The 26,059-nt window shown below is 59.4% G+C and overlaps 2 protein-coding genes across 11 annotated transcripts in view; one reads left to right on the top strand and one right to left on the bottom strand.

The window, feature by feature from the left end:
* TNXB (tenascin XB) overlaps window positions 1-21,389 on the top strand; it is a 57,261-nt gene extending 35,872 nt beyond the window's left edge. For 3 of the 5 annotated variants that reach the window (XM_036023845.1, XM_036023846.1, XM_036023847.1), the window contains 23 exons: window positions 3,110-3,415; window positions 5,701-5,988; window positions 6,284-6,592; window positions 7,343-7,657; window positions 7,782-8,108; window positions 8,489-8,812; window positions 10,123-10,419; window positions 10,799-11,122; window positions 12,618-12,950; window positions 13,174-13,497; window positions 17,369-17,659; window positions 17,975-18,310; window positions 18,505-18,627; window positions 18,744-18,887; window positions 19,040-19,159; window positions 19,238-19,381; window positions 19,467-19,597; window positions 19,726-19,858; window positions 19,953-20,104; window positions 20,191-20,287; window positions 20,379-20,540; window positions 20,616-20,779; window positions 21,105-21,389. In XM_036023845.1, coding sequence (XP_035879738.1) covers window positions 3,110-3,415; window positions 5,701-5,988; window positions 6,284-6,592; window positions 7,343-7,657; window positions 7,782-8,108; window positions 8,489-8,812; window positions 10,123-10,419; window positions 10,799-11,122; window positions 12,618-12,950; window positions 13,174-13,497; window positions 17,369-17,659; window positions 17,975-18,310; window positions 18,505-18,627; window positions 18,744-18,887; window positions 19,040-19,159; window positions 19,238-19,381; window positions 19,467-19,597; window positions 19,726-19,858; window positions 19,953-20,104; window positions 20,191-20,287; window positions 20,379-20,540; window positions 20,616-20,779; window positions 21,105-21,206 — 5,246 coding nt within the window. In that variant the 3' untranslated portion in view covers window positions 21,207-21,389. The remainder of the gene's footprint in view (window positions 1-3,109; window positions 3,416-5,700; window positions 5,989-6,283; window positions 6,593-7,342; window positions 7,658-7,781; window positions 8,109-8,488; window positions 8,813-10,122; window positions 10,420-10,798; window positions 11,123-12,617; window positions 12,951-13,173; window positions 13,498-17,368; window positions 17,660-17,974; window positions 18,311-18,504; window positions 18,628-18,743; window positions 18,888-19,039; window positions 19,160-19,237; window positions 19,382-19,466; window positions 19,598-19,725; window positions 19,859-19,952; window positions 20,105-20,190; window positions 20,288-20,378; window positions 20,541-20,615; window positions 20,780-21,104) is intronic. The other 2 variants (XM_036023848.1, XM_036023849.1) reach the window with 1 other exon arrangement.
* On the bottom strand, window positions 980-23,800 carry LOC114494161 (steroid 21-hydroxylase). Of its 6 annotated transcripts, none has more exons than XM_036023858.1 (11): window positions 23,562-23,799; window positions 23,385-23,474; window positions 23,140-23,294; window positions 22,960-23,055; window positions 22,760-22,861; window positions 22,581-22,667; window positions 22,309-22,509; window positions 21,945-22,123; window positions 21,765-21,868; window positions 21,471-21,679; window positions 980-1,479 (listed from the first exon to the last, which is right to left on the bottom strand). In XM_036023858.1, exons 1-11 carry the CDS (start codon window positions 23,758-23,760, stop codon window positions 1,414-1,416), a joined length of 1,488 nt encoding a protein of 495 aa, XP_035879751.1. In that variant the 5' UTR covers window positions 23,761-23,799; the 3' UTR covers window positions 980-1,413. The 6 variants fall into 6 exon arrangements, with proteins under 6 accessions (XP_035879751.1, XP_035879748.1, XP_035879747.1 ...); XM_036023855.1 differs by lacking the exon at window positions 980-1,479 and adding an exon at window positions 15,253-15,374; XM_036023854.1 differs by lacking the exon at window positions 980-1,479 and adding an exon at window positions 20,917-21,334 and having other exon boundaries at window positions 22,309-22,458.
* Between the last annotated feature and the right edge of the window lie 2,259 nt (window positions 23,801-26,059).

Raw genomic sequence — 26,059 nt, 5'->3', positions numbered from 1 at the left:
AGCTGCTGAGGAAGAGACCCCCAGCCCCACCGAACCTGGCACAGAGGCTCCAGAGCCCCCCGAGGAGCCCCTCCTGGGGGAGCTGACAGTGACAGAATCCTCCCCAGACTCGCTGAGCCTCTCCTGGACCGTCCCCCAGGGCCACTTTGACTCCTTCACCGTCCAGTACAAGGACAGAGACGGGCGGCCCCAGGTGGTGCGTGTCGGGGGTGAGGAGAGAGAGGTCACTGTGCAGGGCCTGGAGCCGGGGCGCAAGTACAAGATGCACCTGTACGGCCTGCACGGGGGGCAGCGTGTGGGCCCCGTGTCCACTGTGGGCCTGACAGGTGAGTGGGGGCAGGGTCTATCTCATTCCTCCCACCAGTGCGTTATCCTCCAAGTGGTGATCTCTGACCAGCTGCTGGGTGCCCCATGGCCCACCTTGTAGGGAAAGACCTAGACAGGGGAGTTCACAGGTATGGACTACAACCAGCTGCTCAACCTTGAACAATTCTTATACTTTCTGTGCCTCTTTCCTCACCTGTAAAATGGGGATCATAATGCCCACTCACAGAACTGGTATGAGGGCTCAGTGAGTCAGCAACGTCAAGCACTAAGGAAGGTTCAGCTCAGAGGGAACACGCTGTCGGTGTCCAGTGCTGTGCATGTTACAGGTACCCTCACTGCGGCAGGCTGCTCCAGCTTCCCAGGTGATGGGAGTGTGCGAGAGACATGGCTCCTCCAGCAGTGTAGCTGGAAGCTCTCTCCACTCCCCCAGTAGGTGCCTCTGCAGCAAGGAAGAACACCCCTCCCTCCCCTGTCCCAGGCACAGGCCATCTCAGCCAGCCGTGGTGAACGGCTCAGCCTTCACTCCTCCTCTCCGGAGCCGCAGCGCGATGGCCCGTGTCCTAGGTGACCTCTGGGACCCTCCAGCATCCTGCCCAGCTGGTCAGAGCACGGGGGAATCTCTTTCCCCCTTAGCTCACTGAAAGAAAGACACTTTGAAGAATAGTTTTTACTGTAAGGGGAAGGAGTACAGACTTGAAAGCAGAGGAACAGATAGGTTTCCAGAGCAAGGTTTCTGTATTTCCACAAAGCCCAACCTCACTGTGACTTGGCTGGCTTAGTTTCCAGAACTTTCCACCCCTGATTTCTTTTCTTGCTTTAGTCAGCACTGACAGTAGGAAGAGGGGAGGGCTACCCTGAGCCCTGCATGTCACAGGGTGGAGGCTTGTGCCAGGCCCAGAACACGAGGCCGAGGCTTCTCCAGGGGTTACCCTCACTCCGTCTGTCTGTCCTGGGCTGCCACACGGGGCTTTACGAGGCCTCGCCGGTCCCTGGGTAAGGATGGGCTGTGTTGGGCACAGACTGTGCAGTGCGGGAAATCGGGTTCTGGAGTCTGACGAGTTGAGTTCCATTCCCGCTGCCCAGCTCCTAACCGTGAGGTCCAGCAACCCGGTCATTATCAGAGGAGGGCAACATGCTGATTGAGGGTCGTGCCTGGCAGGAGAAGAAATGCGTGCAGCTAGTGAGAAACATTTCTAAATTGGAAAAAGTTTATGCCAAATGCAACCTTGGGGCTGCCACACCCATGGGCAGGTATAATCCCAGCTTCCCAGTTAAACCAGACCACCTCCGACAAGGCTTGATGGTGAGGGATAGGTTCTCTTTCTCATGGAAAGAAGTGCAGAGAGGGCAAGAGTGAGCAGGGAGTGGATGCTGCAGGAACTGGCAGAGAAAAGAGGCAAACGAAACAAAGCCCAGGGCCCCGCCCGGCACCTGTGCCTCACTGCTGCTCAGCAGTGGCCTCTCTGGCCCCTTTAGCTGCCCCATCCCTGTCCTCTCCGCTCAGACTCATCGCTGTCTTCCTGAGACCTTGTCAGCAGCTTGTTCATGAAGCAGGTTTCATCTGTCTGGAACCTATTCTTCTCAGGAGCCAGAAAAATAAGCTATTGGAAACCCCATCCACTGCCCCCGACCCCTGCCAATTGCCTCTTGGGACCACCTTCCAGGTTCAGTCACTGGTGCAGTGTCTCCAGGGTCATTCTGGGCTATGGGAACCAAGAGGTCCCGAGTTTGGATTTTCCTAGCCCAGCCATGCAGAGTTTCATTAGCAAACACTGTGGAGCACCCACAGCGGGCTGGGGGCACAGCAGCGAACAGCCAGGGCTCCTGCCTGTGGAGAGAGACAGGCACCCAACTGCACAGGCGTGTCAGTGGTACCACAGTGACAGTGCCAAGCTGGGGAGAAAAGCCAAGGCCAGTAGGTTAGTGATGGGAAGGAGGTGGGAAAGGGCCAGGCTGAGGAAAGAATGAAGGAGGAGAGGACAAGCCACCGAGGTCCTTGGGGACAAGCACTCAGGGTAGAGGGAAAGTGCCTGAATATCTGTGAACCGAGGAATGTTCTAGAATTAGAGGTGGGGGTCTGGGAGAGGAACGTGTTGGACCTCAAGGCCATCGTGCGGATTTGGCTTTCTCTCTGAGTGTGATGGACACCATGGCGGGAGCATGTCTGACTAACGTGTTAACAGTGTGGAACACAGAGAGGGGGGCTGAGGGAGCAAGATGGAGGCGATTTAGGGGACTGTCCTATAACCCCATGAGAGCTGGTGGTGCCTGGAGATGGTAGCGGGGCAGTTGGTGAGGACGGTCAGTTTCTGCAGGTGGCCCGCTCCTGGGCTGGGCTGGGCTGGGGGTCAGAGAGGACGGCGTATGGTGCCGGGGAGGCCTCAGTGGCCATGCTGAGGTGGGGAGGCCAGGAGATGGCAGGTGTGGGAGGAGGCCCTGAGCTTGGGTTTGGATTGCTGAATTTGAGACACTGATGAGGCACCCAAGGAAGATGTGGAGCAGCCTGGAGGTCATCATGAAGGTGTGGACAGTGGGACACCATTGAAGCATGGGTAGAAGCTCGGCCACTTTCCCAGGTCTCAGCGACGGCTGACCGCTCCCCTGAAGCCCAACCTCAGGGCCTGCCGGGGACTTAGTAGAGGGCTGTTGGCCAGACAGATGCTGCCCATGAGTTTAGTTTTACATCAGGCCCACCTCACAGGCACCGAAAAAACAATAGACATAATTACCACCAAGGGAAAGAAGGGCTTTTCCTAACAGTCTCTCACAATCTCTGTCGCAGCTCCACAACCAGAAGAGACTCCTGCAGCCACCAACCCCCCGCTGGAGCCACGCCTGGGGGTCCTGACAGTGACGGGTGTGACCCCCACCTCCGTGGGCCTCATGTGGACAGTCGCTGAGGGCCAGTTTGACTCCTTCGTGATCCAGTACAAGGATAGGGATGGGCAGCTCCAGGTCATTCCTGTGGCCATGGACCAGCACGAGGCCACTATCGCGGGGCTGGAACCTGCACGCAAATACAGGATGCATGTCTATGGGCTCCACGGCGGGCAGCGCGTGGGCCCCCTGTCTGCGGTGGCTGTGACGGGTGAGTGAGGGGTCAGGCGGTCCCTAACCCTGGCTATCCAGAGTCCCCACCCGCAACCTCTCCTGCCTTGGCGGCCTCTGCAGGTTTTCCTGGGGTCACAGGCATCTTAGTCTCTTCCCTGATCCCTTGGCTCCTCCCCCAGACTGGAACTTTCCCTGGCCTCCAAGCCCTATCTCCACTCTGCCCCTCCCCCAGGCCAGAATGTCTTCCTCTCACCTGACCCAAATCCGGTGCTGAGGTTCTCCCTCTCTGACTGTCCACAGTTGTTTCTTCCCTTCTCTTTATAAGCTTCTGCGACCTGGACATGGCTACCACCTCCCCTGCTGGCCTATTCTGTTGGGGTTAAGTGGCACTCACCCCTTGAACCCCTTGTCAGGCACACGGGCACCTCTGGAAGCTCGCTCTCGGCCTCCAGGGCTTCACTGCCTCCTGGTCACGGGCTCCCACCGCTGCTTTTCCATGGTGTCTGGTGAAAAGCATGGATGCCCTTCAGGGCGATGCTTCTAAATCTAGGAAATGAAATGTATAGCATTACAAGGGAAGTCAATTATATTGATATACAGTTCATCAAAATATTTTTAAATTCAAGTTTAACACAGGACCTTCTTGATTCGTTCATTAAATAACAAGACTTAGTGTCACATTTGGGAGCAGTGGTGAGTGTAACCCATACTGTGAAGTCCCTGCAGTGCCTCTGAGTTGATGTGAAACATCTGTGGTTCCTGTTGGTGACAGGGTCACAGGCTGGTGCACTGTGGCTGGTTTCACGTGTGCATCATCAAAGGGAACGCTGCATTTCAGTTAGCGGTCAGTGGAAAATAAAGATGTGACTGTCTCCCATCTCAGGTCGAGGCTCCCGAAGTCCTGGGAGCCCAGAGCCCTGTGGGGAGAGCTGTCCCTCCAGAAACCTCAGCCCTATTCTTTGTCCCCCATCCCAGTGCCCCTCCCAGCAGCCCCAGCCACAGAGTCCCCCCAGGAGCCACACCTGGGGACACTAACAGTGATAGATGTGACCCCTGACCTGACTCTGTGGGCCTCTCATGGGTGGTCCCTGAGGGCGAATTTGACTCCCTCGTGGCCGGGGGACAAGGACAGGGACGGGCAGCCCCAGGTGGTGTCTGTGGCCACAGACCAGCTGGAGGTCACCGTCAGTGGCCTGGAGCCCAACAGGAAGTACAAGTTCCTGCCCTTTGGGATCCAGGAAGGGAAACGACTCAGCCCTGTCTTTGTGGGGGTAAAGACAGGTGAGAGGCCCCCGATGCTGAGCATGAGGCCCCTCTTCACACTGAGGGGAGGACCCTTCAGACCCCACTCTGTAGGGTGGGCATGGGGAGCAGGTGCTGGGAAGAGAGAGAAGGGAGCAGGGCCTTTTCTGCCTCCCGGGGCCCTGTGGGTCCTCAGCCCTGTGGCACCGCCCTCTCCTGAGAGTTTTGCTGTCTGCCCTCTGACTCTCACCCAATTTCTTACCCTATTGGCTCAGGCCTGTCGGGTCCCATATCTTTCCTTCCCTGTCCTCCTATTGGAGCCTCAGAAACCAAGGTCCCCAGGAACCCAGGACTGGCTGCCCAGCTGTGGCCCTTTCCTGGTTTTCGGTCCAGGCCCTCCCCTGCCCCAGGGGGCTCCCTGTTGCTAGAAAACTCTTGCAATAACAATGCCTTTGGCGTCCTTGCTGTCTAGGAAGGCAGTGGGCCATCTCCTTCTCAGGCTTCAGGATGGCTTCTTGGGCTGACACCAGATTCCTTTCCTGTCTGAGCTTCCCGCCTTCTCCCTGACTCCCTCACACACAGGCAGCCCCTTCCACCAGGCCTATGAGGACCACCCCCGTCATAATGTCATGCCTTCCCTCCTGCTGTCTGCCGCCATCAGGAATCTTGTGCCCCCATCTGACTGATGTCCCCAGGACCCTTGGATTTCCCCAGAGGCAGTCAAATCACAAAGAGTGGGCTCCTTGGTAAAAGGACACAGCACTCCAAGCCTGTGACAAGCTGCACCTGCTAGGGAACTAGTCTCTAACTGGTGGGAGGAATCTGGACAGCCAGAGGAATAAGATAAACTGCAAGCTAGGGAGTCTCTTTGCCCAGAGGTGTCTCAGGACAGAAGACCCCTCCTGATTGCTTAAGTGGACAGAGGCACAGGCCAGCTGGGGATGGTGGTGGCACTGGGAGGGTGATAGATTTGGGGGAAGCACTGATCATTTGGGCAGTTTTGGGTTTTTCCAACTCCAGCAAGAGGCAGTAAAGGAGGCACTTTGGAAGATAAACATGAGAACTATTTCTCTCTGCCAGCTGCCCAAGGAGATGCCAGCCCAGGGGCCCCACCCCGCCTCGGGGAGCTGTGGGTGACAGAGCCCACCACAGACTCACTACACCTCTTCTGGACAGTCCCCGAGGGCCACTTCGACTCTTTTGCGGTCCAGTTCAAGGACAGGGATGGGCCCCGGATAGTGCCTGTGGCGGGTCACGAACGCTCAGTCACCATCACCCCTCTGGACAGTGGCCGCAAGTACAGATTCCTCCTCTATGGCCTCCTGGGCAAGAAACGCCATGGCCCCCTCACCGCTGATGGCACCACAGGTGAGGGCCTCCCCTGCAGGGTCTGCCTCTGCACCCGGAGGCCCTGGGGAAGGTGTCTGGTACCCTGCCAGGCCAGGGCTACAGGTGGTCACTTGTGTTGGCTGCCATCACAGTTGTCTGATTCCAGCCACTCAGGCTGGGACCCAGTCCCCCACTCTCCTTGCGTAAGCCCATGGCACCAGCCCTGTGGGATTCACACATCAAAGCCCAGGCTCCAGAGCTCTCACTTCTGCCCTTCAGAGTCACCCAGACTTCCAGAAATGTTTCAGCCATTTCCTCTATGTCTACATCTCAGAGACCCAGGGTGCTGTGGATGATGCTGGAACAAAGCGTCCCTCAAAACCCCATCTGGGAGAGGAGCTACAGGTGACCAGCGTGACACCAGACTCCGTGGGCCTTGCGTGGACAGTCCCCGAGGGCCAGTTTGACTCCTTCGTGATCCAGTACAAGGACAAAGACGGGCAGCCCCAGGTGGTGCCCGTGGAAGGCAGCCTCAGGGAGGTCAGGGTCTCAGGCCTGGACCCCTCCCGCAGGTACAAGCTGCTGCTCTATGGGCTGTACGAGGGCCGGCGTGTGGGGCCCATCACTGCCGTCACTGTGACCGGTGAGTGTGGCTGTGGCCAGAACAGATTGTTCCTCTTTCCTGCCAGCCTTTCCTGGCCTCACCTAGACACACCATTTCAGAGCTTCCTATATCCCTGTCTTTAGAGAAAGGGATCAGCTATATGGAGGTATAATTTATGTACAATAAAATCCACCCATTTAAAGGGAATAATTCAATGTCACGAAATCATTATCTCAACTGAGCTATGAAACACTTCCCTGGGCCCGAAAGTGCGCTGTGTCCCTCTCAGTCAGTTCCCCTAGTGCAGGGGCATCAGACTTGTCTTCACCGGGGGCCACAGCAGCCTTGCGGTTGCCTTCTAAGGCCCAAATGTAATTCTAGGACTGTATAAATGTCACTACACCTTGACTAGGGGCAAGGAGCTTGGCACTGCCACTGCGTAGAAACAAGGTGCCAGGCAGTAAAGGAGATAGAACAAGATGGAGACAGGATTCGGCCCATGGGCCTTGTGTTTGCCACCTGTGCCCTAGCGCCAGCCTCTGGCACTGTGGATTGCTTCCCATCAGGATCATTTTGACTTTTAAAGCCTTCCGTTTGCAGGATCACACAGTACATAGTCTCTTGTGTTTGGCTTCTTGCACTTAGCATCATGCTTTTAAAATCCCCCCGTGTATCAATAGTTGGCCCCCTTTGTCACTGACCACTTGCCTTCACCTCCCACCCTCCCCTTGGAGAGACCTAGGGCAGCAACAAGCCCATCACCCAGCTCTACCTGTCTCTCTGCACCAGCCCCCAGAGAAGAAATTGGAGCGGAGACCATGGCCCCAAACCTTCCACAGTCTGAGCCACAACTCGGGGAGCTGACTGTGGACGAAGCCACGCCGCACACCCTACACCTCTCCTGGACGGTCACTGAGGGAGAATTTGACTCCTTCGAGGTCCAGTACATTGACGAGGATGGGAAACTCCAAGTTGTCAGTTTAGGGGGCAACCGAAATGACATCACCCTCTCTGGACTGGAATCCAACCACAGATACCTGGTAAATGTGTACGGTTTCCATGGCCGGCATCGTCTGGGTCCTATCCAGGTGGAATCTCTGACAGGTGAGCAAGAGGAACTCTGCGTACCCTGCTTCCTTCCAGACATCATGAGAGCCCAGGGACAGGAGAGCTCTCTGGACGCCAGCCCCTCGCTCAGGGCTTCCTCTCTCTCCCTGTATCTGTATAGTTCCAAGGAAAGAGGAGAATGAACTACCAGAAACTTCCATCATGGGCCCTGAGGCTCCTCCCATCAAGCCGCTCCTGGGGGAGCTGACTGTGACTGACGCCACCGTGGACTCCCTGCGCCTGTCCTGGACCGTCCCCGAGGGCAAGTTCGACCACTTCCTGGTCCAGTACAAGAACAGGGACGGGCAGCCCAAGGAGGTGCGGGTGCCAGGGCACGAGGACGGGGTCACCATCTTGGGCCTGGAGCCAGACCACAAGTACAAGATGAACCTGTATGGCTTCCACGACGGCCAGCGCCAGGGCCCCATCTCTGCCATCGGGGTGACAGGTGAGTGGACGGTGGGTGCCCCAGGGCGGGAGCCTGCAGGGGGATCGCACTCCATGATGGGTGGGCGGGGTGCAGGGGCCCCTCTGCTCGAGGCTGAGCCATGGTGCCCTCGGTGCCTCCCCCTGGGCTCCCCAAGGACCAGCGGGTCCCCCAGGGCAGAGAAAGGCCTCTGTGAGCTGTGCTGGTGGCTGCCCTGCTTCCCCACAGCTGACCCCGAGGGTCTGGGCATGTTTGTGAGGTTGGGCTGAGCAGGACCTCCCAGCCCCCAGGAGGGACTCCTCTGCAGTGACCTCAGGGTCCAGTCATGACCACAGCCTGGGAGAAGACTGAGGACATCTCCATGGACCCTGCCTCACCCTCCCTGTGTCTGTCCTTCTCAGCTGCTGAGGAAGAGACCCCCAGCCCCACCGAACCTGGCACAGAGGCTCCAGAGCCCCCCGAGGAGCCCCTCCTGGGGGAGCTGACAGTGACAGAATCCTCCCCAGACTCACTGAGCCTCTCCTGGACCGTCCCCCAGGGCCACTTTGACTCCTTCACTGTCCAGTACAAGGACAGAGACGGGCGGCCCCAGGTGTTGCGTGTCGGGGGTGAGGAGAGAGAGGTCACTGTGCAGGGCCTGGAGCCGGGGCGCAAGTACAAGATGCACCTGTATGGCCTGCACGGGGGGCAGCGTGTGGGCCCCGTGTCCACTGTGGGCCTGACAGGTGAGTGGGGGCTGAAGGGCCTCCGGGGTTGGGCTCAGGAAGGGTCCCAGTAGTGGAGCCTCCAGAGTCCCCTCCAGTGCAGACTGTAAAATCCCATCCTCTGCCCCTGCACTGTCCCTCAGACAGCCGAGGACAGGGACGGTCTGGTGGCAGGAAGACCGATTGTCAGGGAGGCTCCTGGCCATCTGAGAGGCCCCTGGGTACCGAAGCCTCCAAGGCAATAATGCCCTGGCCCACTGTGGCTCTGCTTGGCCTGGGAACTCTGGAGAGAACTCTGTTTGGGAGCTGGGACACATATCACCTGCTTCCACCAGATAGCAACTCCTGTCCAGTCTGCTCGCCCTTTCCTCCATCTCTGCCCTCCCTCTCCATAGAATGCTTCCGTATCGACAACCTTACTGACATAATTCGCATACGAGAAATGGCACCTGTTTCAATATACCACTTAATCGATTTTTAGTATATGTGGAGAGTGTGCGTGCTTCACCACTATCTTGTTCTTGAACTTTTCTTCCACCCCAAGAAGAGCCCTCATGGGTAGACCCTTCCGACACCCATCCCCAGGCTGCCCCAATCTGTGCTCTGTGCCTGGGCCTGCCCTGTCCGACCAACTGTACAAACGGGACCCGCAGCCCATGCTCTCTCGTGCCTGGCTCCTTCGCTGGCCACGCTTTGAGGTCCATGCGTGTGTTGGCATCAGGCAGTACTGTGTGTCTTTGTACAGCCAAATAGTATTCCTGGTGGGGTAGACCACTGAAGTGTTTTTGCACTCACCCCAGACACTGTACTTCATCACTAAATATTTATAGTCCCCTCTTTGAAAAGGCTATTTACAAATAACCACGTGATAATTATTGTCCCTCAAGAATGAACAGTCATTGCTTAATGTCCTCAAGTATCCAGGGAGTGCTACCAGTTTCTGGTGGCTTCATAATTGTTGTTTTCCAATTTGTTGCTGGAATTCGGTCTACATAAAGAGGGTAGGTTGTAACTGGGAGGACTGGAACTTTAAATAGGTGGTGGGGGGAAGGTCCCACTGAGAAGGTAGCGTTTGAGAGGACTGAAAGGAAGCATGGGCAGGGGCCCCGCAGACATCTGGGGAAAGAGCGAGAGGGCAGAGGAAACAGGCAAAGGCTCTGAGGCAGGAGGCGGGCCAGGTACATGGACTCCAAGGAGGCCACAGAAAGACGTGATGGTCACAACCAGAAATGGATCTTAAGTTAGCCCCAGAGCTGAAGAAGCCAGGAGAAGCTGGGGTCTCAGCAACTCCTTCTAGCAACAGGAAAGCTTCTGTCTGCATCTTTTCCCAGTCCCTGAAGTGGAACAGCCAGCCAGCCCCACTTTGAAGCCGAGCCTGGGGCAGCTGACCGTGACAGACGCCACCGTGGACTCCCTGCGCCTGTCCTGGACCATCCCCGAGGGCCAGTTCGACCACTTCCTGGTCCAGTACAAGAACGGGGATGGGCAGCCCAAGGCGGTGCGGGTGCCAGGGCACGAGGACGGGGTCACCATCTCGGGCCTGGAGCCAGACCACAAGTACAAGATGAACCTGTATGGCTTCCACGACGGCCAGCGCCAGGGCCCCATCTCTGCCATTGGGGTGACGGGTGAGTGGACGGTGGGCGCCCCAGGGCGGGAGCCTGCAGGGGGATCACACTTCACGATGGGAGGGTGGGGTGCAGGGGCCCCTCTGCTCAAGGCTGAGCCATGGTGCCCTCGGTGCCTCCCCCTGGGCTCCCCAAGGACCAGCGGGTCCCCCTGGACAGAGAAAGGCCCCTGTGAGCTGTGCTGGTGGCTGTCCTGCTTCTCCACAGCTGACCCCGAGGGTCTGGGCATGTTTGTGAGGTTGGGCTGAGCAGGTCTTCCCAGCCCCCAGGAGGGACTCCTCTGCAGTGACCTCAGGTCCAGTCATGACCACAGCCTGGGAGAAGACTGAGGACATCTCCATGGTCCCTGCCTCACCCTCCCTGTGTCTGTCCTTCTCAGCTGCTGAGGAAGAGACCCCCAGCCCCACAGAACCCGGCACAGAGGCTCCAGAGCCCCCCGAGGAGCCCCTCCTGGGGGAGCTGACAGTGACAGAATCCTCCCCAGACTCGCTGAGCCTCTCCTGGACCATCCCCCAGGGCCACTTTGACTCCTTCACCGTCCAGTACAAGGACAGAGATGGGCGGCCCCAGGTGGTGCGTGTCGGGGGTGAGGAGAGAGAGGTCACTGTGCAGGGCCTGGAGCCGGGGCGCAAATACAAGATGCACCTGTACGGCCTGCACGGGGGGCAGCGTGTGGGCCCCGTGTCCACTGTGGGCCTGACAGGTGAGTGGGGGCAGGGCAGGCAGGGTGGTGAGGACCGGCCCTGGAAAATTTTCCCATTATTACCATCTTTGGTAATAAAAAAAAATCAGTGTGCCCACTTGCCCGTGCTCTTTTGCACATTGGTGGCCTGAGGGTCTTGGTGAAGGGCAGATCTTTCAGCAGATCAGGCTGGGGCCAGAGATTCCACATCCCTAAGGTCCTCCAGGATGCTGCTGCTGCTGCTGCAGCTGCTCTGAAGACCACACTTGGGTAGCATCTCCTCACAACCAACGGGTCAACTCTTTCCCAGAATCTGTGGGAGGGAATCGTGCTGGCATCCCTGGGGTGTCCTAGAGACGCAGCCTCTGTGGCGTGACTGGAGGCTGTGACGGAGGACGGGAGGTGCTCAGAAAGCAGCATCCTGTCTGCAGCGCCCCAGCCTCATGGTTCGGACATTCCCAGACCTCTGGCTGTAATGGGCCAGCTAAGATGGGGGCGTCCTGAGCCAAGTGCTGTGGGAGTTCACAGGGCTCAGCCTTGACCTTGGCCGAGAGACAAGGCCTTATACTAAGGGGGCTCACGGTCAGGGAAGACAGGCTGTGAACCAGCAAATCAGACGGAGGAGGACAGGGATATGACAGAGAGTCCCGGGGCACTGAGACCTCAGCCAGCCTGTCCACAGGCGCCCACGGGACGGCTGATACCTGAGGTCAGGCAGGTGTTAGTGTGGTGACAGTGCGTGGGATGACTAGTGTGCCGGATGAACAATGTCAGAGCCGGGGCAAAGGCCCGGGAACTTGGAACACCGGAGCACACGAGAGCATCTTGGATGAAGTGCTCTGAGTAGGGGGAGGTGTTGAGATGGGGGTGGAGAGGGGAGGGCAGCTCAGGAAGCAGGACTCCTCGGGGGCTTCAGAGGGTTGTGCACAGTTTCAAGTAGGACTGATTCCATCAGCTGCGCACTTAACGTCCCATTCTGGTCCCCTGTGCAGAGGGGACGGGAGGCAGGCAGAGACACCAGGTGAGAGGTGAGGGTGGCCCTAAGCAGGAAGGTTGGGCTGCAGGTGTGGAGAGTGAGGAGATGCAACAGGAACTTTAGAAAGACTGGACACTCGGAGTCGATGGCAGCTGAGGACAGGGACAGGACGAGGCAGACTGCTGGTTTCCTGTGGGGAGCGGCTCTGAGCTGCTCAGGGGCAAAGCCATGAGCCAGAGGGAGCGAGATGCCAACGAGACCCCAGTGCAGGGAGCCCAGGGCGTGGTGGCCACACGGACCTGTGTTCCGAGGGGAGGCAGGAGGAGAGGGAGAGCCACAGGGGTGTCGGTGGGTGGTGGGTGAGGCGGGGGTGGGGGGTGACAGTGAGGAAGGAGACATTAAAGGGACCAGAAAGAGTCAGAGCAAGAGCCACTGTGGATGGCCAGAGTCTGTTCCTTGTTCTCTTATTTTTACAATTGACCCTGATAGGCTGAACTGAGGACTGAGGAGACCTCACCTGTCCCCCATGTCTCTGTCCAGCTCACCCAGCTCTAGATCACAAAGCTGGGACCACCCAAGTTCCTGCCACCTCGACCCCCGAGCCTCCCATCAAGCCCCTCCTGGGGGAGCTGACTGTGACGGACGCCACCGAGGACTCCCTGCGCCTGTCCTGGACCATCCCCGAGGGCCAGTTCGACCACTTCCTGGTCCAGTACAAGAACGGAGATGGGCAGCCCAAGGCGGTGCGGGTGCCAGGGCACGAGGACGGGGTCACCATCTCGGGCCTGGAGCCAGACCACAAGTACAAGATGAACCTGTATGGCTTCCACAACGGCCAGCGCCAGGGCCCCATCTCTGCCATCGGGGTGACGGGTGAGTGGATGGTGGACGCCCCAGGGCGGGGCTGCCCTGCTTCCCCACAGCTGACCCCGAGGGTCTGGGCATGTTTGTGAGGTTGGGCTGAGCAGGACCTCCCAGCCCCCAGGAGGGACTCCTCTGCAGTGACCTCAGGGTCCAGTCATGACCACAGCCTGGGAGAAGACTGAGGACATCTCCATGGTCCCTGCCTCACCCTCCCTGTGTCTGTCCTTCTCAGCTGCTGAGGAAGAGACCCCCAGCCCCACAGAACCCGGCACAGAGGCTCCAGAGCCCCCCGAGGAGCCCCTCCTGGGGGAGCTGACAGTGACAGAATCCTCCCCAGACTCGCTGAGCCTCTCCTGGACCATCCCCCAGGGCCACTTTGACTCCTTCACCGTCCAGTACAAGGACAGAGATGGGCGGCCCCAGGTGGTGCGTGTCGGGGGTGAGGAGAGAGAGGTCACTGTGCAGGGCCTGGAGCCGGGGCGCAAATACAAGATGCACCTGTACGGCCTGCACGGGGGGCAGCGTGTGGGCCCCGTGTCCACTGTGGGCCTGACAGGTGAGTGGGGGCAGGGCAGGGTTTTGCTTTGTTCCTTTCTGCCTTGCCCCTTGGCGGTCAGTACTCCTTACACACAGGTCATTCCCCTGTTCTTTCCCACACGGCACCAGGGTCCCTCATGATCCTTGAATGAGTGAGGATGGTAGGGACCTTGTCAGGGGCAGGTGAGCATGAGCCATACCTCATACATTTTAGCTTTGTTCCTCTCCTCACCATACCGACCTCTAACTTGCTGGCTTTTTAATCTGTGGCTTCCTCGGGCTCCCTGACTGGGCAATTTGGTGGCTAAAGTGGGTGTGGATCCTGGCTTTCTGGGTTTGAGTCCTGTTCTGAACTTGCTGATTGTTTATTATGCAGATATGTCCCAACCCCTGCAGCTGCATTCCTCTCCCCCCTCCATTCTGCCCGGGCCCCGCACCGTTGGGCCATGTGATACCCATAAGGCACCTACCACACCTGTTGTGTGGGTGCAGACACAACCCCTGGGACCCAGGAACACCTCGCAGCAATTAGCTTGAATGTTCCCTCTCTAGGACAGGGTCCTGCCATTGAGCCCTGAGGCTCTGCTGCTCTGTTCCAGCCTCTCTGCCCACAGAGCCCCCGTGGCACCTTGCCTGGAGGTGCTGGCTGTGGCAGCCGTGACCTTGGATGTAGCGCCCCTGTCTTGGGCCGTGGCCCAGTGCCCTTTTGACTCCTTCCTGGTCCAGTGCAGGGATGTTCAGGGGCAGCCCCAGGTAGTGCCCAAGGGAAAGCCACCATCTCCAGTCTGACCCCTGCCCAACTCCAAGTACGAATTCCTACTCATTGGTCTGCAGGATTGGAACAGGCAGTGCCCATTCTCTGCAGATGCAAAGACCCTTGAGTAAGGTCCACAGACCACCTTTTCTCTTGGAGCCTTTTGACCATCCTTCGCCCCCTTGTGGCAACAGGGGGGACATCAGTTTTTGTGTTCCACACTCCAGACCTCAGGGTCTCCAGACCCATACATTTACTGGGCCCAGTGAAACCCAGTCCTGCACTCCCCCTTACCCCTCATCTTGTCCTTCTCCTTGCTCCTCCTATCCCCAAGGACCCCTCTTTCTTCCCTTGCTCCTCTTTTGTCCCCTCACCTCTGCTTCCCCCTTCCTGACATGTGGCCCTGAGGGTTTCTGTTGTTCTCCATGTACCTCTCCCTTTTTCCCAGTCCCAGACACAAAACTTCCTCACCTGGGGGAGCTGACAGTGACAAATGTGACCCCAGATTCCATGAGCCTCTCGTGGGTGGTCCCCCAGAGCAAATTTGACTCCTTTGTGGTCCAGTAGAAGGACAGGGTCAGGGCAGTCCCAGGTGGTGCCCGAGGCTGCAGACCAGCTGGAGGTCACTGTCAGTGAGCCTAACAGGAAGTATACGTTCCTGCTCTATGGGCTGGCAGGCAGGGAGCAGCAGGGTGCCATCCCTGCTGAGGGCACCACAGGTAAGCTCCAGCCCTGCCCCCCACCTTTCTCCGAGCTGCCTCTTATCTGAGCCCCAGAGCTGGGCCTGAGGCCATCCCATGAAGTTTATTCTTCTCCGTCAGCCCTGATGCAACAACCCTAACGCCAAAAGCAAACACGTATTGAGTCCCTACTGCATGCCGGGCACTCTTCTGAGCACTAACATGCATTTTCTTTTCCACTCACTGACTGGCCAGGCAATAAAAACATCCCAGGCTCCGGAGCCACACAGGCCAGTGTGCGAGCCAGCTATGCGGCCGCATCCCAGCTGCGTCCCTTTGGACCTCAGTCTCCACACTTGCGTGATGATTGTGAATGACACCCATGGGCGCTCAGTGAACGTTCACATCCTCTTCCCTTGGTCCCAGCTCTGTGACAGGAGGTAGAAAGTACGGAGAGTTCAACTGCAAAAAGACAATGGGAAAATCTGTGTCATTGTGCCTATGACTCAGTCCCCCAAGGAGGAGGCAGGGGTCAGTCACTGACACTCACCCCACCCTCGGGGCCACAAGCCACCCTGGCCAGACATCGACACAGGCCAGCTGGGGCCAGAGGCCCTCAGACTCCGCAGTTCTCCTCCCTGAACCCTCATTACGGTGATGAGGTACAGACTTCTCCAACCCCCACCAGGCAACACCCACGCTTGGCAGGTCTCTTCCATACTCTGCCCCCGGCTTCTCCCGCTGCCCCTCCTCACCCAGCTTCGAGGTCCCGGGCTCAGGGCAGGGCTGGGGAAGTGGGTGGGAGGAGGGCCCAGGCTGACAGAGAGCAAGGAGGGGAGCATGACGGGTGATGGCCACCTGTGAGCTCGGCTGGCTGCCCGGCCTGGCTTCCACTGTTAACCTGACAACCCAGACACCCTCTGGAGCCTTTCTCAGCCCTGGCCACATCTCTGCTCAGGGGTCTGGGGGTCAGCGGGAAACTGACACTTCTCAACAGCCCCAGTCACCTCCCTTTCTAAGGTGATCTTTTATGCATTTCTTGCACACTGGTCAAGGGGGGGGAGGGGGCAAGGAAGGGTTTGGGCAGTGACCTCTGCAGGAGCAGACCAGGTGCCCACAGGACTGGAGCAGGCCTGCCTCCTCAGGCGGCTGTCCTTGAAGCCACACCTCAGGGACTGTTTCTCAGACCCTCACACCTCCTGGAAGTTGCCAAGGTTGAGGTGAAGGCAGCTCTAAGAGTTTCTCACTACCCCCAACTCTCCCCACAGCTCCCCTGAAGGACTGGTAGCCCCACCCTGCCTAGGGGGGCTTACAGTGACAGATGAGACCCCACTCTCCCTGCACCTTGTGTGGATGGTAGCTCAGGGCCCCTTTGACTCCTTCCTGGTCCAGTACAGGGACACAAACGGGCGGCCCAGGACAGTGCCGGTGGCTGCAGATGAGCGGGAGGCCACCATAGATGGCTCGGAGCCTGGCAGGAAATACAAGTTCCTGCTCCACGGGCTCCTGGAAGGACAACACCTGGGCCTATCTCTGTCCTGGGAGTGACAGAGAGGGGGAGGCCGTCCTGCACAGCCCCAGCAAGCCGATCTTTGGGCTGAAGATGTAGGGACAGGCAGGAGTGGACAGGGGCATGAGGGAGCCCTGCCTGGAGCCCAGAGGAGGGGCCAGGTCTGTCAGCGACCAGGGGTCAGTCGAAAGCAGGAGCCAGGCCAGGAGAGGCCCAGGCTGTGGCCCTCAATCTCCGGACCCCTTCAACCACCCCTGCCCCCTCCCCAGAGCTGTGGCTGCTCCCCCTTCCTCCGGGGGGGGGGGGGGGCACTCCTACATCCCCTCAGGGTGACCTTGCTCAGGTAGGGTTAAAAAACCCCACCCATGGATGAGTCAGGAGCCTTTTCTCAGATGGAAAAATTGGAAAACAACAGCAAAGGGCAAAGAAACCAGCAGAAGTGGTTGTGTTGGTGGGAGGGGCTCCTCCTCCAGAGGTGCTGACCCAGCTCACGTCAGCCCCACGAGGCAGGTTTGCCCCTTGTTCACCAGTCACTTCCATCCTCAGCTGTTCTCAGAAAGGAGGACCATGGCCGAACTCAGGACTGGCCGAGTCAGTCCTGCCTCAGAGGCAGCACAAGCTCAGATCTAGCGAAGGAGTCCACAGAGAGGAGCCCTGGGGCCACAGTGCCGGCCCCAGGGAGACCCGTGGTGGCGTAGCAGGCCTCACCGCCAGAGCAGGGATTTGGCAGATTCGAGACAAGGAAAATGCTAGGAGAGCCTCAGTCCTTCTCTCCTCTCTACCTGGCTTCCCCGGCCAGGACCTGCAAAGGCTCCACTTCAGCCCGGGGGCACCCCAGAGCCAGAGCAGTGGCGTTGGGAGGGCCTGCTGTGCGCACGCGCAGCCCATGCAGCCTCGCACAGACGTGTGCACGCGCACTCAGCGTCTTCCTGGGCTTCTCCCACAGCCCCAGAAGAGGCCCCCGAGTCTCCCGAAGGGCCCCGCCTGGGGGTGCTGGCAGTGACTGACAGGACCCCAGACTCCCTGCGCCTCTCGTGGACTGTGGCCCAGGGCTCCTTCGACTCCTTCGTGGTGCAGTATTGGGACACAGACAGGCAGTCCCAGGCCTTGCTTGTGGGTGGTGACCAGAACAGGGTCCTTGTGTCGGGCCTGGAACCGAGCACCCCCTACAAGTTCTTCCTCTACGGCCTCCGTGAAGGGAAGCGCCTGGGCCCTGTCTCAGCTGAGGGCACCACAGGTACCGCTAGGCCAGGGCCTGCATCTTAGCCTCCCTGCTTCTCCCCTGGGCCTGGAGGGTGAGGGGCGCCCAGAAGTGGTGAGCACAGGGAAAGAGCATGAGGGTGCCATGGAGCGGGGAGAGGGGTTGCCCTGGCTCTGCACATAGGCGCTGTCACTGTGGGTCCTGCTGTGGGTGCCAGGCCGGCATTAGCTCCACTTTACAGATGAGGAACTAGGGGCCAGGCTGGGTGGCAGAAGCGACCTGCCCCAGGATGGGGCACACCTGGATTGTGTGCTTCTGCCTCCAAACCATTCTCCCACCCACTCTGTGCAGGGTCAGCTCCTGCAGGTCAGAGCCTGGGGGAGCCAGGGCCCCGGCTCTCCCAGCTGTCTGTGACTGATGTGACCACCAGCTCTCTGCGACTCAACTGGGAGGCCCCCTCTGGGGCCTTCGACTCCTTCCTGCTTCGCTATGGGGTCCCATCAGCAAGCACTCTGGAACTGCATCCACGTCCCTTGCTGCAGCGGGAGGTGACAGTGCCAGGGACACGGCGCTCGGCTGTGCTTCGGGACCTCCGTCCTGGGAGCCTGTACAGCCTTACACTGTATGGCCTGCGTGGGCCCCACAATGCCGACAGTGTGCAGGGCACTGCCCGTACGCTGAGCCCAGGTGAGGCCCCATGGCTGGGAGCTGGTACCTCGGGCAGAGGGAGGCTGGTGAGTGGGGCAGGGAGTGAGGAATGCAGAAAGACTTCCACGTCTGTGCCTGCAGCCAGTGGCCCAGGAAGGTGGGGGCAGGGATCTTCCATGGGAGCCCTCGTCCTGTGCCCTCACCATCACTACTTGGCACACTACTCTCCTCAGTTCTGGAGAGCCCCCGTGACCTCCAGTTCAGCGAAATTGGGGAGACCTCAGCCAGGGTCAGCTGGATGCCCCCACCGTCCAGAGTTGACAGCTTCAAAGTATCCTACCAACTGGCAGAAGGAGGTGACACCCTTTGCCCATGTCCTCACTGGCTCTCATTTCTCCACGCCCTCCACTCTGCCCACCCCGCAGCCCCTCCTGGCTTCCCTAGCAACCTCCCAAGCCCACCGTGTTTTCAGGGGAGCCACAGAGTGTGCAAGTGGACAGCCAGGCCCGGACCCAGCAACTCAAGGGGCTGGTCCCAGGCGCTCGCTACGAGGTGACGGTGGTGTCTGTCCGGGGCTTCGAGGAGAGTGAGCCTCTCACGGGCTTCCTCACCACCGGTGAGGCCATGGGTGGGAGTTAGCTCAGTGACTGGAGAGGGCAGGGGTGTTGGAGGGTCCAGCCGCAGACCAGAGGCCCAGCAGGATTTGGGAAGGAGGGGGTGGGGAAAGCAGCAGGGGCCTGTGCTGATCCCCTTATGTTGTTCTCCCAGTTCCTGATGGCCCCACCAAGCTGCGAGCACTGAACTTGACAGAAGGAACAGCCATGCTACACTGGAAGCCCCCTCAGGCTCCTGTGGACACATATCACATCCGGGTTACAGCCCCAGGCAGTGAGTAGGGCTCTGGCATTTGGAGGGGACATATGCAGGGAGGCAGAGCAGCAGCTACTGACATCCCCCCATGGCCAGCCCCCTCTCTACAGGCCTCAGCCCCCAGCAGCACCGTGGACTACCCCTTACACGGCCTCGAGCTCCACACCAACTATACAGCCACCGTGCGTGGTCTTCGAGGCCCCAACCTCACCTCTCCAGCCAGCATCACCTTCACCACAGGTACCTCCTATGAGGTGTGTGGGATGGGGGGGCAGGTGCAAGGAAGGGCCCCACCTCCCTCTTCTTTTCCCTTTTCTCTTTCCAGGGTTGGAGGGCCCCCGGGACTTGGAAGCCAAGGAAGTGACCCCCCGCACAGCCCTGCTTACTTGGACAGAGCCCCAAGTCCCACCAACTAGCTACCTGCTCACCTACGACACTCCTGGTGGACAGACCCAGGTACCCCCACCCCCTGCCCCACTGGCCAGCTCCCCTCTCTAGGTTCCCTTCCAGGAGGGGCTGCCTCTGCTTCTCCTGGTGGGGCTCTGCCTCCCTGTCCCCTGAGCTGCCCCTTGTCTGTCTCACAGGAGATCGAGCTCGCAGGAGGCCTCACCTCTCACCAGCTCCGGGGCCTCTTTCCCTCCACCAGCTACAGAGCCTGGCTCCGGGCTGTGTGGGGCGAGAGCCTCACGCCGCCCATGTCTACCTCCTTCACCACGGGTACCTGGGTGCTGGGACCTGAGGTGGGGGCTGGGTGGGCAGCTGGGGTCTAGGGTTTGGAGAAACGACTGGCCTCTCTCTGTCCTCTCTCCAGGTGGACTGCGGGTCCCCTTCCCCCGGGACTGCGGGGAGGAGATGCAGAATGGGGTCGGCACCTCCAGAACCTCCACCATCTTCCTCAACGGCAATCGCGAGCAGCCCCTGAACGTGTTCTGTGACATGGAGACTGACGGGGGCGGCTGGCTGGTGGGTGGCAGCCAGGAGCCCGGGGACGTGCATAGGGCCAGGGCTGCTGTGCCGGGGGCCATGGGCTGATGGTGCGCACTTCTCAGGTGTTCCAGCGTCGCATGGACGGACACACGGACTTCTGGAGGGACTGGGAAGACTATGCCCGTGGTTTTGGGAACATCTCTGGGGAGTTCTGGCTGGGTCAGTGCCTCACAGGCATGGGGGCACCAGGGAAGGGATGGGGGCCCTGTGGACACCAGAGCCCTGGTGAGAGCATGCTCCCCACCCCCAGGCAACGAGGTCCTGCATAGCCTGACGAGAGCTGGCGACTACTCCATGCGTGTGGACCTGCGGGCTGGGGACGAGGCAGTGTTCGCTCAGTACGACTCTTTCCGGGTAGACTCGGCCTCCGAGTACTACCGCCTCCACCTAGAGGGCTACCACGGCACCGCAGGTGAGGGCTGGGCCTGGGCGCTGGGTGGGCATGAGGTAGGGGAGGTCCTCACTCCTTTCCTCACCCGCCGGCCAGGGGACTCCATGAGCTACCACAGCGGCAGTGTCTTCTCTGCCCGAGACCGAGACCCCAACAACTTGCTCATCTCCTGTGCCGTCTCCTACCGAGGGGCTTGGTGGTATAGGAACTGCCACTATGCCAACCTCAACGGGCTCTATGGGAGCACAGTGGACCACCAGGTGAGCGTCCGGGGGAGACACAGCTAGGGCGGCTGGGGCTCGGCCTGCCTGGGTGTGACGCTCTGTGTGACGGGCAAGTCACTGAGCCCTCGAGGCCCTCATCTGTGAAATGGAAGAACGATGCTGTCTCACCAGGGTGTTTTGGAGAGATGATTTATTGGTTGGAAAGAGCCAGCTCAGGATTAAGCCTCAGTCCTTGCCCTTGAGGGTTATGAAGGCAGCAGGGAGGGAAGAAGGTTGATTTCTGGAATGCAGCTTCCCAAAAGGGCAGGGGTGGGAGCAAATGGGATGTCTGCTCTGACTCTCCCCACAACCTCCTTTCCAGGGAGTGAGCTGGTACCACTGGAAGGGCTTCGAGTTCTCTGTGCCCTTCACGGAAATGAAGCTGAGACCCAGAGGCTACCAGGCCCCTGCCTGGGGAGGCTGAGCCTGGGCTCGCCTCTCCCACGCAGGTACGGCTGCCGAGCACTGAGGGGCCGCGAGGAGAGAAGAGTCAGGGCCCGTCTTCACTACCCAGCCACCAGAGGAAGCCTTCTCCACCGCGGTCTCACAGCACTATGTTTACAGGGGGGAGGGAGGATGGTACGGGAGCAATAAAAGGAGAAACTGAGGCATGAGGCCACACGTGTCCTGCCAGTCACTGACTCTCTCCCAGCACAGGGCCACTCGCCCCTCGGGGCTGCAGCCGCACCTGGAAAGGCTGCACAGTGAGGTTCACGCCGTGGGGCTCGGGCTGCAAGGAGGGCAGGGTGCCTGCGGGTGGCAGCAGCGTGAAGGCCTGCAGCAGGCGCGCCAGCACCACGAACAGTTCTAGGCGTGCCAGCGGCTCGCCCAAGCACACGCGTGCCCCGCAGCCGAAAGCCAGAGCTCCGGGACTAGCGCCGGGGGCCAGGAAGCGGTCTGCAGGGGAAGGACAGACCTGGTCAGAGGCTGCCAGGGACTGGCCCGTGCTGCTCCCACCAGCGGGCACCGGCCCTGCACGCACCAGGCCAGAACTCGTGTGGCCGCTCCCAGACCGTCTCGTCCAGGTGGGCCCCCTGGAGGTTGGGGATGACGACTGTGCCCTCGGGGATGTCATAGCCGAAGATGCTGATGGCAGGGTGGAGTTAGAGGCCGCCCAGGACCCCGCCTGCCATCCCACTCACCCCTGCCTTTCGGGAGTCACCTGCTGGGCCGAGTGGTGCGGTGTGGCAGGGCCAGGGGCACCACTGGCCGCAAGCGCAGCACCTCAGCGATGGTGGCATTGAGCAGGGGCAGTCTCGTGCGGTCCTTGTACGGGACTTGTGAGCTCCCAGCCCCGGGGCCCAGCTCACGGTCCAGCTCCTCCTGCAGTCTCTGCTGAACCTGGGAAATGGGGGCAAGTCTAGTGCGGGGTCCAGCCTTGCCTCTCACCCCACCTCCCGCCATGCCCTGGTGCACCCACAGGAACCTTTGTGCCAATTAGGAGAAGCCCCCCACCCTGTGCTAACACAGCCTGCATCAGGGTGGGGTGACAGGCGGCCAGGAAGGAGCCTGCCCCCAGGGCACACCTCAGGGTGGTGAAGCAAGAACGCCACAGCCCAGGAGAGGGTGGTTGAAGTGGTCTCCGTGCCACCGATGAAAAGGTCCACCACAGACATATGCACATGCCCTTCGAGGAGCTGTCCGGGGGCCTCCTGTACTCTTGGCTTCCCCACGCCCTGAAGCATGTAGTCCATCATGTCCCTCCAGTGTCCGGCCACCATACTCTCCTGGAGAGGGGAGGGGCCAGCCTGAGTGCCTGGCGGTAGGCTGAGGGACCCGGTCCAAGCACAGTGCCCACCTTGTGCCTCCTCAGCTGCTCCTCCACAATGTGGTCCCTGTTCTCCACGGCCTGCTTCAGCCTCCAGAGGCCGGGGTTGGGGAAGAACTGGGCAGGGAGCAAGACAGTGTAGCTGATGGGAAGGAAGCCTGTCCCCCACCCACTCCCAGGAGCCAGGGTGTCTGGCTCCACCTCCTCACCCTGAGGAAGGGAAAGATGTCCAAAATTTGGATGGACCAGTGGTCCCAGGTTTTCATCAAGTCCTGGACACAGTCGTGAAAGACATGTACTAAGGTATCCTCCTGCCAGAAGAGGGAATCCTTTCAGTTCAGGACAAGGAGGGGTCAGGGAGGGGCCGACGGGTGGGTCCAAGCATATGTGAGATTGAGAGAGTCTTGACCTGGTCTCCAAAGGTGAGGCAGCAGATGATGCTGCAGGTGAGGAAAGAGAATTCCTTCTGAATGGCTACGGGGACACCGGCCTGGGCTCTCATGCGCTGTGGAGAAAGCAGGAACTGAACAGGCTGGGACTGCTGGCAGAGGAGAGGTCAACCTGGGGTGACCACGGGGTCCAGCCTCACCTCACAGAACTCCTGGGTCAGCTGTTCCACCAGGGGTTCCATGGAGCTGCGCATGCCCAGCAGGAGGGCAGAACGGGTGAGTCTCTTGTGGGCCTTCCAGAGCAGGGAGTAGTCCCCAAGTGAGAGGTCCTGGCTGTGCTGAGACACCAGCTTGTCTGCGAGTAGGGGTAGGGGCCGAACTGACCAAGGGAGCCACAGCCTGACCTTCCCTGCCACCCCCAGCCCCAGCTTCTCCCACCCCTTACAGGATGGTATCTGGGGTCTGCCGGCAAAGTCCACCCACTTCTTGACCATGGCCTCCTCAATGGTTCTCTTAGAGTTCAGTACCACCACATCTGGGGGAGTACCAAAGCAGATATCAGCAGAGAGTGCACCCACATCCCACTGTGGCGGAGCCAGGCAGGGAGCAGGCACGCACTCACCTTGTAGCCCGAGGCGGAGCCTATAGACGGGCCCGAGTTTCTGAGCCAAGCCAAGCAGGTAGATGGGAAGGTTAGGCTGCAGTAGGTGCAGAAACCCGGGGACAAGAGGTGGGAGGTGGAGGCTCCTGAGCTTCCACTGGCCCCACAGCAGGCGGGCGCCAGCCAGCACAGTCAGCAGCAGCAGCCCAAGGAGCAGCATGGCCAGAGACCCATGCAAAGGCCCCCGCCTGGCCACTTATACCTCCGGAGGTCCCAGCATCCATCTTGCTACTCGGGCTGTCCTGGGGCCCCCCTTGACTCCTTCCCTCTGGCCCCTGCCCACTGTCCCGCCCACAGAATACCACATTCTTGGAATGGCAACAGGCGTGCTGGCCTTGGGGAGTCCATATTTCAAAGAACAGGCCTTTCTTCTTTCATCCATCAAGAAGAAAGGAAGGAAAGTGCAACCCTGACCTTTCTCCCATCACCTTCACGGCCCCGCACCAGCCATACAGGAAAATGCGTCCACACTCTGGCCTGAGCCCACTGAGCCTGCCCACCCCTCCCCCGCCCTCCAGTGACCAGCTTACTGCTGCAGAGTTTGTCTGCAAGGGAAAATGACAGTGCCGGCCTCACGTGCCTTTCAGATTGTCGGAAGGACAAAATGAGATGAAAGTGATCTGTGTTGTCTTTAGCTCGCAGATGGGCAGGCACACAGCCCGGTTCGCTGGGGTTCCCCACCTTGTGCCTGTCGTCTCATGTGATTATCAGCTCTCATTTCACTCTCAGAAGTTGAAGATGAAGAATTATATGGTCCCCAGTTTAGAGCTCTGACCATGTGCTTAATACTTTTTGGTTGCAAGATAGAGAGACCAACTTGAGGGGTTTGAGCCAAAATAGGAACTGCTACATGAATACAAGGGCAGCTCAGAACCTGAGAGCAGGAGGCGAGGGCTCGGGAGTGCGGAGGGCCCTCGGGACAGGAGTTTCCTCACACTCCGTTCCTCCCTCCTGTGTCTGCGCTCCAGCGGCTTGTGTCCAGGTGCGGGCAGAACAGGACTGCCTTTGGGGTCAGAGTCCACATGTCCAGCCCAGGGGCAAGTGAGGCTTCCCAGCACAGTTCAACATGCCTCCTGCCATTCCCAAGTCCCCAGGAAGGAGCTTAATCGCCCCAGCTGGGGTGAAGGCTCCAGCCCTATCCTGAGAGCTGTAGCCATAAGAGGTGGGGGTCCCACCAAACCAAATAGGACTATCAGGGACCAATTTTATGGCCGAAGTGGAAGTTGGGGAGCTTAGAGGAGAGTCTTGGTGAGAGGCCATGCCAGAAGAGTGTGACTCAGTGAGAGGGTAGGGCCTCCTGGGGGTCAAAGGCTTGGAGGCAACCTGAGGCCCATGCCATCCCCCAATTCCCCATTCCTGGCTGTGAACTGACCCCAGAACCGAGGGGTGGAGGGCCCTCCCCTCAGAGCTTTGCCCAGAGCCATGCGCGTGCCCTGGAGAGCCTGAGTTGAGGTCCCAGCTGTCCCACCCACTAGCTTGGAGAGAACTGTGGGGCCCTAGTGGCAGAGCTCAGGCTCTGCCTGGATCCATGCCCAGGGCTGGGAGAGGACACAGGCCGCGGTTCCTGTGGTCGGGCAGCAGCTGCCGCCTCACTCAGACCCGGGCCAGGTCTTGCCACAGCTGCAGCGGAATCCCTGGCTCTCGTAAATGGGTTTATGCCACCAGCATGGCGCTGGCTTTAGGGAGTGAGACCTGATGGGCGAGCACAAGGCTGTGTAAACCACGGCCCCAGGAAGCCTCTGAAGCACTGGGAAGGTCGGACCTTCTCCAAATTGTGTGGAATAGGAGGGGACTCCATTCTAAAGGAGAGTGACCAGGAAAGCTGGCATGTTTGTGGACAGTTCTTCATAAATTGACTTGAGCCCCATCTCTCCCATACCCCCCCACCAAATCCCAAGTCCAGCCTGAGGCCCCCAAATGTGCTCTGTCCCACCCTGGCCTCGGGCCTTTCATAGTCTCTTTCTCCTGCTTCAAACACCTTCATCTACCCCCCTCTCTTTGCCCAAGTCCTCAGCCTTCAGAACCCAACTTAGACGCCACCTCTTCCAGGAAGACTGCCCTGCCCCCTTTGCCCATTTCCTCAGACTGGGTCAGGTGCCCCAACTATGTGCTCCCACACCTCTCAGAGGATGGGTGCCTGGCATAGGGCATAGAGTAAGAGCCCCACAGATTTCTATTGGATGATTGAATGGCAGGCTTCTGGACTGCCGCAGCAAATTTATCTGGATGGATTTGATGGAATTCTATGTCAGCCCTTGAGACTCAAGGGTACCACCACCAAACGGTGAGGAGCCAGGCAGACAGGTGAGGAAGGTCTGCCCCAGTAGAACATTCTCTTCAGAGTATTAACAAACACACCAAAGACAAATTTTTGACTTACTTAAAATTAGTACCTGGAAGAAGGGACATCTGATCTGGGAATTACGAAACTCTGGGCATGTTTCCTAACACTGCCGACG

Source organism: Phyllostomus discolor, chromosome 4 (assembly GCF_004126475.2).
Source record: "Phyllostomus discolor isolate MPI-MPIP mPhyDis1 chromosome 4, mPhyDis1.pri.v3, whole genome shotgun sequence".
Classification (NCBI taxonomy): Eukaryota; Metazoa; Chordata; class Mammalia; order Chiroptera; family Phyllostomidae; genus Phyllostomus; species Phyllostomus discolor.
Note: the sequence above shows the minus strand (reverse complement) of the source record. Positions and strands in the feature narration are given on the sequence as shown.

What these genes read in the sequence shown, in the direction of transcription:
- LOC114494161 (XM_036023853.1), bottom strand. Translation starts at nt 23,760, where the DNA reads ATGCTGCTCCTTGGGCTGCTGCTGCTGACTGTGCTGGCTGGCGCCCGC. An exon ending in CAGACCCCAGATACCATCCT is followed by an intron (nt 23,295 to 23,384) that starts GTAAGGGGTGGG and finishes CCCTACTCGCAG; the next exon opens with ACAAGCTGGTGTCTCAGCAC. An exon ending in ACATCTTTCCCTTCCTCAGG is followed by an intron (nt 22,668 to 22,759) that starts GTGAGGAGGTGG and finishes CTCCCTGCCCAG; the next exon opens with TTCTTCCCCAACCCCGGCCT.